At 42.3% G+C, this 11,764-nt stretch overlaps 1 protein-coding gene across 2 annotated transcripts in view; it reads right to left on the bottom strand.

The window, feature by feature from the left end:
- Positions 1-759: 759 nt before the first annotated feature.
- The window catches only part of mylk4b (myosin light chain kinase family, member 4b), a 38,908-nt gene continuing 27,903 nt past the window's right edge, over positions 760-11,764 (bottom strand). For both annotated transcript variants that reach the window (XM_037116057.1, XM_037116056.1), the window contains 12 exons: positions 10,296-10,377; positions 9,279-9,690; positions 8,886-9,112; positions 5,699-5,804; positions 4,878-4,971; positions 4,087-4,196; positions 3,859-4,000; positions 3,630-3,700; positions 3,403-3,531; positions 3,081-3,312; positions 2,252-2,300; positions 760-2,133 (listed from right to left, as the gene is read on the bottom strand). In XM_037116057.1, the coding sequence (XP_036971952.1) occupies positions 2,256-2,300; positions 3,081-3,312; positions 3,403-3,531; positions 3,630-3,700; positions 3,859-4,000; positions 4,087-4,196; positions 4,878-4,971; positions 5,699-5,804; positions 8,886-9,112; positions 9,279-9,690; positions 10,296-10,377 (1,650 nt within the window). In that variant the 3' untranslated portion in view covers positions 760-2,133; positions 2,252-2,255. The remainder of the gene's footprint in view (positions 2,134-2,251; positions 2,301-3,080; positions 3,313-3,402; positions 3,532-3,629; positions 3,701-3,858; positions 4,001-4,086; positions 4,197-4,877; positions 4,972-5,698; positions 5,805-8,885; positions 9,113-9,278; positions 9,691-10,295; positions 10,378-11,764) is intronic.

Below are 11,764 nucleotides of genomic sequence, written 5' to 3'. Positions count from 1 at the left end.
CTCATCAGGAGACAGGGAAGGTTCAGTGAATGGTTTTGATGAGCATGAAAATGATGACACCAAACGTGGTCATGGTCGCACGCCGCAGCCTTCACAGTCACCACTCTCACCCTAACTGATCCGCTATTGGATATTTGACTCTTTCTTACTCCACATGTGTACACCTGGCAGATGCTAATTATGCAGGGTTTACAGGGATGTGACAGAGGAGATTCATTATGCCTTTTGCTGACAGTATTTTCAGTTACATGTGTGTTCATTAAGTGCTTAATATCCCTGTGACCCATATGTTCCTTCTTCCACTTCTCCTGAAAAGAAAGAATGTGGTTTGGGGTAGGATTCAAATATTTAGATCTGTGTAAAAACCTCCCAATATATATGAGAAAAACACATTTAAAAACATGACATACAAAACCTTTACGGAGCAATGCAACATGAGAACTTAAGTCTGTTTTCTGGTATGTTTTTTGAGGAGAAAAAAAGCTCTGTGTCTCAGATGGGAACCTTTCAAACTGTAAGCCAGAAGACAGGAAGTAGTATTAGGGTGGAGCAAACCTACTACAAGTCGTTAGAATAGAAAAAGACTTTGTGTGGTACGAACTTTTCAAACAATTAGTCATTAAATAGGAATTAATTATTTGTGTGAGATACTGCCTCGAATGCATTTTTCAAATTCAGTATGTGACACTGTCGTGAAAAACTTGGATTCCAGGAGTGCAGTTCTAGGATTTCAAAGAAATGGAATCTAAGACACATAAAAACTGTTTTCTGGTGTGCTTTATTTATTTGCTTATTTATATTCTACATTGAGTTATTACTCATCATTACACAAGAAAACTTGTGTCTCACAAAATATAATGAAACAAAATCATAAATTCAAAGAAACAAATTCAAATTCACAAAGCTTTTCTCTTTTTCCAAATGAGGCAGCCAACAACCTTGCCAAAAATATTCATCCAACTTCCCACCTCTCAGACAGAACGGGGGCAGTAAAGCACTGACTGACGTCTTCTCTGCTCTGTTGTCGGCTCTCCATCAAGCTGATGTGTGCATTTACCCATGTGTGCACAACTAAGTGAAGCCCTGTTTGTTACCCCTGAAAAATGATCCCATCTTGAATAAAAGCTTTGCACTTCAAGTACAGTCTGGTGCTGAACCAGTTAATAAATGAACATAAGAATCCACTCCACTCAGAAACATGAATCATTCATTGGTAGTATTCTGTTGTTCCTTTTTGCCTTCATGGAAGGTGAGAGGGCTACTCCAAACCGCCGAAGCAAAGGCGAGCCAGTGGCATGAACGCACACAGAGGGAGGTCCAGTCTACAGTGAAAAGGTACCAGAGATGTGGCTGGACGTGGGATGAGTAGGGAAGTATTCAGTCATTGAGATATTCTCACTTTTCAGGGGAATGAGAGTATGCAGCCTTGTGTTATGTACAAAATAAATTAAAGTGGTGTGACTCAACCAAGATCTACATGTTTCTTATGTCCCAGAAAGAATAACATTTTTATAAGACTTGTACATTGAAAGAAAGAAAGAAAATCTGTATTCACAAAAATATATAATGAGAATAATAGCATTCAATCTACGTTTTGTTCAAAGTTGTTTGCTAAATCTTGAAGAAATAGGGCAAAAAGTGCATAGCATGCAACAAACCAGGACATGACATGACAAACTGATCACTGGCAGGAGAATAACAGCATCTATTTGATGCTGATCTGATGAGTTTACCTTCACAGTGATTTGTGTGGAAGTTGTAGAAGTGACAATCTTTTAATCTCTAACATTTTAGATTCAAATCTGATACAATATGATACAAATGTTTCTGTTACCCTGGCACCATAGAGCGAGAGAGTCCTCATGGATTCAGTCTGAAGTTTTCTGCTCTACAGGACAGTAAGCATGCTAGCAGGTGGTTTGTGCCTTGAAGGCAACATTAAAAAAGTCTCTTTTAATCCTGCGGGCGTCACACTGTTCAGGTCAGAACTACAAGCTTTGGAGCTAAGCTAACATGAGGATGCGAAGCGGAGAGTAGTTATCCAGTAGACATACAGGTACAGCAGCATTGGTCCAGTGTTGGGCTCCGGGGCCCTACATTGTCAAAAGGCATGCTGAGGGCCTCGCAGTGTTTCTGGAAGGGAAACAGAAAAGAGCAGATTTCAGGTGTGAACTTTCCAGATGGTGAAGATTGGGTGATGAATATATTAATCATAACATAATGTTGGCTAGCGGGAAAATATTAGTCTTACCTTTCTAGCTCTCTGGAGAAGGAGCATGTGTGGAGTGGCACTTGTTTTTCTGCAGAGAGGGGATAATTGAGTGAATTGGAGCAAAGGTTGTGTGCCCATCTATAAGGATCTCCTAACATTAAAACAACCGTATTTACAATAACCTGTGTTGTGTCACACATGTTCTTCCACATATGAAGAAATTCGTTCCATGCCCACAAGTAACAGCAGTATCAAACATATACTGTACTGAAGGCGTTTTATGGAAATATGAATAATAAATAATATGAAAATTGATTAACTAAATTATTAGTTAATCGATGCCCAATGTCCGAGGTGTTCCGGTGGCTTAGGGAACTAAAACAGTGATATTGCATCTCAAGTGACATTATGTCTCTCCCTCTTCACTAATATCTTGTCAAGTCTCTATTGATTGTTATACAAAGTTAAAAATGTCATACATACATAAATACATAGATTAATCATGAATTCTATATTTTACTTTTTATGATTATCATTCAGTCTGATTTCACAGACATCAGTGTTTAGCTATAACAGCAAGGGCCTCTTTATAAACGACAAAACTGTGTAACTAGCTTTAACTCTGTCAGTTCACGTGCGCCTCGAGTGACCGATTGTGATTGGATCTTGCTGTATAGATAATAATTTTGTAGACAGTGTTTGACAAAGTGAAACTGGCACTTTTTACAAGAAAATTAGAGATATTGTGTATTGAGAGATAAAAAAAAAGATAAGAAACAAGAATGATTTCAAATTTGCTGGAGTTGTTTTGGACAGGAATCTTGTGTGTTCTCAACAGTACATCTTAATTAAAAACACTGCAAATCACCTTCTGATTTAGCCGATAGTGCAGACTCCGGTCTGACAGCCAGGGGTGTCTGAGAGACTCTGCAGCGCTCATCCTCCAGCTTTTACTCTTCACCAGCAGGCGGGTGATGAAGTCTTTGGCCTCATCAGAGATGTCCGTAAACTCCTCCTCCTCAAAGTTCCACTGACAGGCCAAGATGTTGTTCAGCGTCTCGTTGTCGTCATCCCCCAGAAACGGAGACAAGCCACTGAGCCTGGACCCAGAGGAAACACAGGTCAGGGATGCTACTGTGTGTCTTTTTAAACTGTGTGTGTGCGTGTGTGAATGACCATGCGCAACTTACAACATGTAAGTGATGACGCCAAGGCTCCACATGTCTGTGGGGAATGAAACGAACTCATAGTTGATGACTTCTGGAGCTAAAAATTCAGGTGTTCCAAAGTTGACCCTCAGCTTCTCCCTGGGTTTATACCTGTCAGAGACACACGAGCAGAAACATCAGAAATATATATCAGACTGAGAAAGTCCTCAAATGAAAGCTTTCAACTGTAAATATATGATAGATTTTACCTCCTGGCCAGGCCAAAGTCAATGATTTTAATCTTGTTAGTCGCTCTGCTGACACAAAGAATGTTCTCAGGCTGAAAAAGAACAATAGAGAATGATTATAGATAAGAAACAAGTATAATTCAGTTAAATTGAGGGTTTGATATACTGCTTTTTGGAGAAATTCCTCCCTTTGGTGTGACAAAACAAGAGAAATATGCATTCATGAGATCCTAAATTAAAGCAGGTTTACCTTGAGGTCAAGATGTAGAATGTACATCTTATGCATGTACTGCAGCCCTTCACAGATCTGCCGTATAAACAGCACTGTGTCCAGCTCCGTCAGGTTGTAGTTCTCGTCAATGATGCGGTCGAACAGCTCCCCTCCCTCCACACTACGGCGCGGAAAGAAAAAAAATGCTTGTAAATGTGTTGTACTCACATACAGCACACCAGTACACCTAAAGGCACCCTCACTTACTATTCCATGACCAGAATGATGTCATGGCGCGACTCAAAGGCGGCATACAGCTGGATGAGGTTGGCGTGGTTCAGCTGATTCATCACCTGGATCTCATTCCTCACCACGTCCTGAGAGACAGACAGGAAATATTGTCATACAAGTCATACAACACACAAATAGTACACCAGAGATAAACGAACAAAGTGTTTTAAAACATAGAAGTAGATTGTGAGTGATTTTTGGTGTTTAAGACTCACGTCTGAGCACTTTTCGTGACAAATAAGAGTTAAATTTTGCTGAGGATAAATTGAAAAGGGGTCACAGGCTCTAATCCTTTCACATGCTACTATATGCAATTTTGATGGAAAGACAGACACACAGACAGGCAGGCAGGCAGGCAGAAAGACAGACAGGATTTGTCAGTTTTGTCACGGACGATCACAGACAGCAACATGAGCCAGCAGAGGATTTGGCTGTGTGTTTGGTGGGCTTTTGGTTGGCTCAGAGCTTTTTGAATGTCTCAGATGAAAATGCAACCACAGAGCTATGCTCAGACATCTGACCTCCCTCACATCAATTTCAGATGACCCAACGCAAAAGAGACACAGAGAGGCTGACGAATTGCCACGTGCCCACATCCTCTGGACTGTTGAGCTGTATCTATTTTTAAGATTGTGATCCTTTATGGTGCTTAGCAATGATAAAAGTAACCATCCATTAGACTGTCTGGGACAGCAGGCATCCCAGTACCACTGCTGAGCATGTGCTCTGTTTCAAATGCAGCATTCATCGGCCGATCGTTACTGCACCTTCTCTTTCTGGCTCCTGGCTTTGATGATCTTGGCAGCCAGTGTCATACCAGACGAGTTCTCCATGCACTTGTGCACTTGTCCGAAACGTCCACTAATGATAGAAAAGCAAACACAGATGAGTCGGAAACACGGACATGAATAGCAGACACCGAGGTACCATGCTAGAAATTGGGTTTTGACTTTATAAAACATTTATTCTAGCGGTGAAAGTATTACATAATCAGCAGAAATAGATCAGCTTGTGTCTTACGAGCAGTGTTAAGTAAAAGTAAAGATATCATGCTAAAATATTACTTTGTTTGATTAAAAGCTTTAGAATCTGAAATCATATCTGATATATGACATTTATATATATGATTTTTTTTTACTATTTTCTGACTTTTATGGATCAAACAATAGTTGATTAATAAAATAAAATATAAAAAATAATAAAATTAAGTGATAATGAAAATAATTATCTATATACACTTTATCATAATAAGCTCCTTCAGTCACACAGTGATTAGGCCTCTATATGCTGTGCCATTATGTCAGAGATTTGAGAAATGTGCTTGCGTGTTGAGGGGTAATCTCCAGTTTGAGAGACAGGATTTAGCACCGGTCTATTACATCAGAGCTGCTATTTCGCAAGTTCCCCCCTGAGGCTCACAATCATCTGCCCTTTAGGGGGGCAATAATAAGGTCTTGGAAAAAAACTATTAGGCGTCCCTTCGCAGGGTGTGAGATCCTCTGTTATTTCATTAGAGACGACAGATGTGTAGAAGTGACTGTGTGAATAAAAATAAACTTCAGAGCTGTGGTTAACTCTTCTTACTCACCCTCCCAGGACCTCATCTCTGTTGATTGTGTAATAGGTGGCTATCTGATGGGGTTTTGGAGTCACAATGCGGTGGTCGAAAGGTGCTAATGGAGGAGGGCTTGAATCTGAAGGAAGCATAAAGACATATGGACAAAAATTCATAAAAAAGGTTGCTGAAAACAGTGTAAAAACAGAGGTGGAAGAAGGGGCCTTGGACCCCCAGAAACAAAGTGGATCTAAATAGCAGCATGCCAATGTCTCATTGTCTGATCTGCCAGCTCTGCCGGCTGACATGTTAGTGATGCTTCAACAGGCGCGGTGTTATGACATTGGATCTGCTTCAAAGTAGGACAAAAAGTCAAATGTCATCAACCAAGTTATATCTACATGGATATCCTACCTGCACACCAAGATGGAACAGAAGTGGATTCATGTAAACAGGGCCCTATCCACAATTCCACATCTTTAATAAATGATGAAAGTAAGTGATTTAAAACAAATGTTGTTTAACTTTGAAGTGTAAGGCCGAGGTGATAAAGCACCCCAGGGCCCAAAGTCCCGGTCCTGACGCTACATCTCCCCTACCCTGCCTCCACCCTCAGGGGTCTCAGGCTTCATGGGTGGCCCTGTTGGCACACCACTGGGTTGTTTCAACAGTGATCGAGGGGTATCGTCTTCAGTTTCTGAGCACCCCTCCTGTGACTACGGTGCCTGCATCCTCCACTGTTGGAGATCACCAGCACAGAGAAGTCCTGCACTCAGAAGTGTCCACTCTTCTGGCCAAAAATGCCATCAGAGAGGTGGGGCAGGAAGACAGGGAGGCAGGGTTCTACTCCCATTACTTTCTTATTCCGAAACGTGATGGGACGCTCCAGCCAATTGTGGACCTCAGGGGCCTGAACAAGTTCTTCCAGCCCCTGAGGTGCAAGATTTTGACTGTGCCGCGAGTGAAACAGGCTGTCCTGGCTGACTGGTTTGCAACAGTCGACCTCAAGGACACAAATTTTCAAATACCAATTAGGGAGGGCCACAGGAGATTTCTCAGGTTTGCCTTTGACAGCAAAACCTTCAAAATCTGTGTCCTCCCCCTTTGCCATCTCACTGGCTCCCCGCACCTTCACCAGGTGTATGGATGCAGTCTTGGGGCCTCAGCGGTCTCAGGGTAATGAATTACCTGGACGACTGTCTGATATGCACTCAGACAGGGCAGCAGTGTCATCGTCATGTGCAAATGTTGTTGTCTCACATCAGGGACCTGGGGATGTGTGTCAATGACAACAAGTGCAGTCTGCAGCCAGCTCAGACCACCCAGTTCCTTGGTATGTGCCTGGATGCCGAGACGGGATTGGTGATATTGCAGATGACAGACAGGACTCCCTCAGTGATTGCCTCGCACACTTTCGTCTAGGGGCCAGAGTCACTTGGAGGCTGTGTCTCCACCTCTTGGGCCTCATGGCATCTGCTGTGCAGGTGGTTCAACTAGCTCTTCTGCACATATGGCCATGGTAGAGGTGTCTCTTAAGTCTGGGCCTGTGCCAACAGAGAGACCTACAGGCTATTGTGCTGGTCACCAGGAGATTGTGTGTGGCCCTCAAGTGGTGGAAGGTGCCAGGGAACAGCTCGAGAGGCAGCAGGCTAGGTCCATTCTTGCATCAGCAGGATGCACCCCTCAAGGGTTGCGGTGCTCTCCATGAAGGCAGGGGCACCAGCGGGAACTGGGGTGTCCTCGGGCAGGGCCAGCAAATCAATGTCTTGGAACTAAGGGCAATCCACCTGGCCCTTTGGCATTTCCTGCTGAGGCTGCAGGGACACCGTGTTCTTGTAAGGACCGTCAGCACCATGGCAGCAGCATATGTCAACAGTGCCACTAACCAGATCGATGCAGTGACGTGTTCAGCCCCGGAGGTGCTTAGGCGCCTACAGGAGCTCCTGGAGGCTTGGAAGTCACCATAAACCCTGAGGGGTGTGGTGTCTGAAGCTGGGCTGTCTCATTGGGTCGTGGAGGCAATTCAACAGGCATACAGAGAAACCAGTGGGGTGCCAGTGGGGATAAGAGCACACTCCACACGGGGCGTGTCGACCTCCTGGTTCTTGTGGCGCAGTGCCATCCTCTCAACTCTAGCTACGTTTACACAGTTTTATTGTTTGAATGTGGCTGCCAGCACCTCCTTAGGTGAGTGTGTGCCGCTGTGCTGGTTGGACCGGCCAAGATAATGTCCCAAGTCTTTGTCAGTGGTCTAGCATATGGCCATCTGAGTGGCCTCTTCCTCACACCCAGCCCTTGCGTCTTGCAGTGCTTGTTTTGCTTGTCATGACGGTGTCACTTATCCCTTCCTGTGTAGGGTGCATATTTGTATATAGTTCTTGGCTGATTTGCACACACTGTGTTTTTTGTTTGTTTGTGCACCTGGTGGCGGGACGTTTCATTTGAAAGTACCAGAGGGAGTTGTTATGGGAGCGGCGTCTGCTCTGTCTCCTTGGTACCCTCACGGTGTGTCTTATTGAGTCCCATATTCTATATGTGGTGGAGAGATATTCTCATAAGGAGGAGAACGTTGGGTCACACAGTAACCCTGGTTCTCTGAGTATAGAGAATTTCTCTCCATATCGAGGCCGCTCGGGACCAGTTCAAATCAGAATAAGCAACAGAATTCTGCGCAGCAGGGTCTATTTATAGATGGCACAGGGGAAGCCACGATAGGCGTTGTGTGTCTTAAATGATGACTCACGTCAGCGGCCAGGATGCCAGCAATCCCATAATATATATTCTATATGTAGTGGAGCGATATTTTCATAAGAAAGAGAACTGTATAAACTCTGTTGGTGTAGTTGAAGAAAAGGTGATATATTAATATGTATTACACTTCAAAGTTAAACAACATTTGTTTTAAATCACCTACTTTCATCATTTATTAAAGATGTGGAACTGTGGATAGGGCCCTGTTTACATGAATCCACTTCTGTTCCGTATTGGTGTATATATTCTATATGTAGTGGAAAGATATTGTCTATACTCAGATAACCAGGGTTACTGTGTAACCCAACGTTATATTGGACAATAAACAGGATCGAATCTTGAGCCAAATGTTATTCTTTCAAAATAATTTTGCACCAAAACTGAAGGTTACACAAGAACACAAGAACAAGAGCAAATTGCAAATTTGAATTGTCTCTCATGCATTCATGCTAAGTAAATAATGTCTCACCAATAATAAATTCCTTTGCTTCTCCCTCCTTCCCCTCGTCTTCCACCTCAGTCTTTACTTCTTCTTCATATTTGGAGGCATGTGGCTCGGCCCCCTCCACCACCTGTCCATCAGCGTTTGCTGCTTTACTGTCCTCCACTCTGCTTTTTTTGAGGTCGTCCTTCACCAGGTCTTCTTCTGTGACGCGGCGTTTGCTGCAGGTGGCCACATCGCCGGCCTCCTCAGAGCTAAATATAAACGTAAAGAAACATTTGAATATTTTACTTTACTCAATTTTGTTTTTTTTCTTCTTCTTCTTCTTCCTTCCTCCAAATAGTTTGCTCTTAACTGACTTCTCTGACATGCATGAAATACATTTTAAAAAATTAAAGTATAAAAAACTGCTTGAAATACCTTTCCTGTGAAAGAAGAGAAGTCTTGCAGTTGTCTGCGCTGACACCGTGAGCTGTTTCTGATTTTGACGACTCTTCTGCCTCTGCTTTATGCTTTTTCTTCCCATCATCCTCTACTTTTCCAGCCGGATCAGGACTAACATTGTCCGTCTTTCCTTCTGCCTCTGACTCTGAGTCTTCGAAGACATCCTCCTCCTGCTCCACTTTCTCCTCCGTCGCTTTCTTCCTCTCCTCTGACTGGGCAGCAGAGGTGTGTTGTCCGTCCAGGATGAGCTCCTGTCGTCTTCCTTCACTTCCTCTGTCCTCCCCCCTTTGGTTGTCAGCCTCTGCTTTTCCATGGGAATGCTCAGTGTTCTGCCTGTTGAGCTTCTCCACCTGTTCCTGCAGCACAGGTTCATTCAGCGAGGACGTGTCTGATGTGGGAAAAACAAACAAAGCAAACAAAGACAATTTTAAATGAATGAACCTGGCATGGATACAATTCCCCCACAATAAACATCAATTTATTTATAACCAGAGAATTAATCTAAATTACTGTGGCACCATTAACTAGTCCAAATTCCATATTGTCAAACACATGGCGTAATGATGCCTGAATGCCTGAATCCATTAGTCTGTGCTGGATTTCAGATATTTGGTTCTCAGCCTCAGGAGATAATGTCCAGGGGTTACTAGATGATTGTAGAGGAAAAAATAATTAATATGTTTTAGATTGGGGAATAGTTTTTATATATCAGTGATGTCATTTGCCTCTTAATAGATTGTATTGAGTGTGTTTGTGAGAGTCAGAGTATGCTTACATGAGTTTTCATTTGGACACACACACGCATACACACAACAACCAAAACTTTTTTAATTATTTTGGCACTTTGAGGATTTTGTGAGTTAATGAGGGGAGGGGGTGATGAACACCACCCGGATTTTTCTGTACTGGCTTTAAAAAAATCTTGTCTCATCCATATCTAATCCAGCAGATAATCAAAGAGCAAACGTCCCTGCAGAGATTGTTTAAACCCACCTGATGTGTCCTGAGGTCTCCTCTTCTTCTGGGCCTTTAAGCCCTTCAGGCTCAGTTTGGCTTTATCCCTGTCATCCTTTGCCTTGTTGAAGAGAGAAGAAACAATGATAAAGTATTAAACAATCAATCCACACAGTGACAAATGTGCACAACACTTGCGTGAGGTTTTATTATTCAGGACTTTTTCACTTGTCAAAGGCGCCAGGAGTAATCTATGGTAATGGAGCCAGGAGTCTGATTTCTGAAGGGAACAGCGTAGTCATATACTGTATGGGTTTCCATTTTCATGCCGAAGTGTTTGTTAGTGTTTCTATGGTTGCGACCATAACTCAGTGTACTGGGGGACAGACGCCTCCTCCTGGAGCAAGAGGAAAGGTCATGTATCTGTAGCAGATGACACATCGAACAACACAGGAAAATGTTTTATTCACACTTTCCAACATATATTTTATAATCATTAAAGAAGATAATACAAAGGCAATATCAATAAAATAGCAATCATGATGAATGACATTTGGGTGGAAATGAAGTCCAGGTGACACCTGCTGGAGTTTCCATGATATTTGATATGTCTGGCAGAGGCTTTAATAGATCTGTTTCTTAACCATAAAGCCATTCCTAAAAACAGCTTCTGAATTAGCAGAATTCAAATATGTTAGATATTCTACCCCACAAACAAACATAAACATATCTATATCTATATCTATATCTATATATATCAAATGTTATGCAATGTCCTCTGTACATTCTTCCTATTGCATCAAGGATAATAAACATGCACAATGTGTGGCTGCATAAGGATGCCAGGCCGTCTAATCAATCAATGCACTATTGTCACAACAGGCCACAGAAGTGCTACTCGGACGCTGTGCAGCTGCAGTCCAACCGGCTGCTGATAAAGACATAGTTCGGATAAGATAACCAGTCTGACTCAAATCATCTACACCTCAGAGGCAAATGACAATCACTGCATGAAGGAAAATTACTTAACATTACAGAGAACGATGTGTTGAAGTACAGTGATGCTATATATAGATATTTAGATGGAGCCTTATCAGAGCCGAGAGGAATGAGCAGCTTTAAATGCCAAGATGGAATTTTGAAAACCTGTTAAAAGGTATTTTAAGATGTATTTGTACGACCTCTAAGACAGCAGTTAATGCTGCACAATGCAAATAGTTCCTCTCACTATTTTACCATTTACGACACAGAACAGTATAGCAGAACCATGGGAACTATTTGTTTCTTCAAAATGTGGGAAAAGAGAAGAGAAAATTGATGGAAAAATCTTGGATTTTCAGCAGACGATTTTGGTATTTATATATTAGCAGATATCCACACATTTTTTGCAATGATCCCTCCAATGTAACACTTGTGAAAAAGTGACGCAAAAGAGGCAGGACATTTTAACAGATTACCCATAAACTTTAATATCTAAAATTACATCAGTGCACTGATCCCAAACATCT

This window comes from Acanthopagrus latus, chromosome 11 (assembly GCF_904848185.1).
Source record: "Acanthopagrus latus isolate v.2019 chromosome 11, fAcaLat1.1, whole genome shotgun sequence".
Classification (NCBI taxonomy): Eukaryota; Metazoa; Chordata; class Actinopteri; order Spariformes; family Sparidae; genus Acanthopagrus; species Acanthopagrus latus.
The sequence above is the reverse complement of the archived record's forward strand: the minus strand, read 5'-3'. Positions and strand labels throughout refer to the sequence as shown.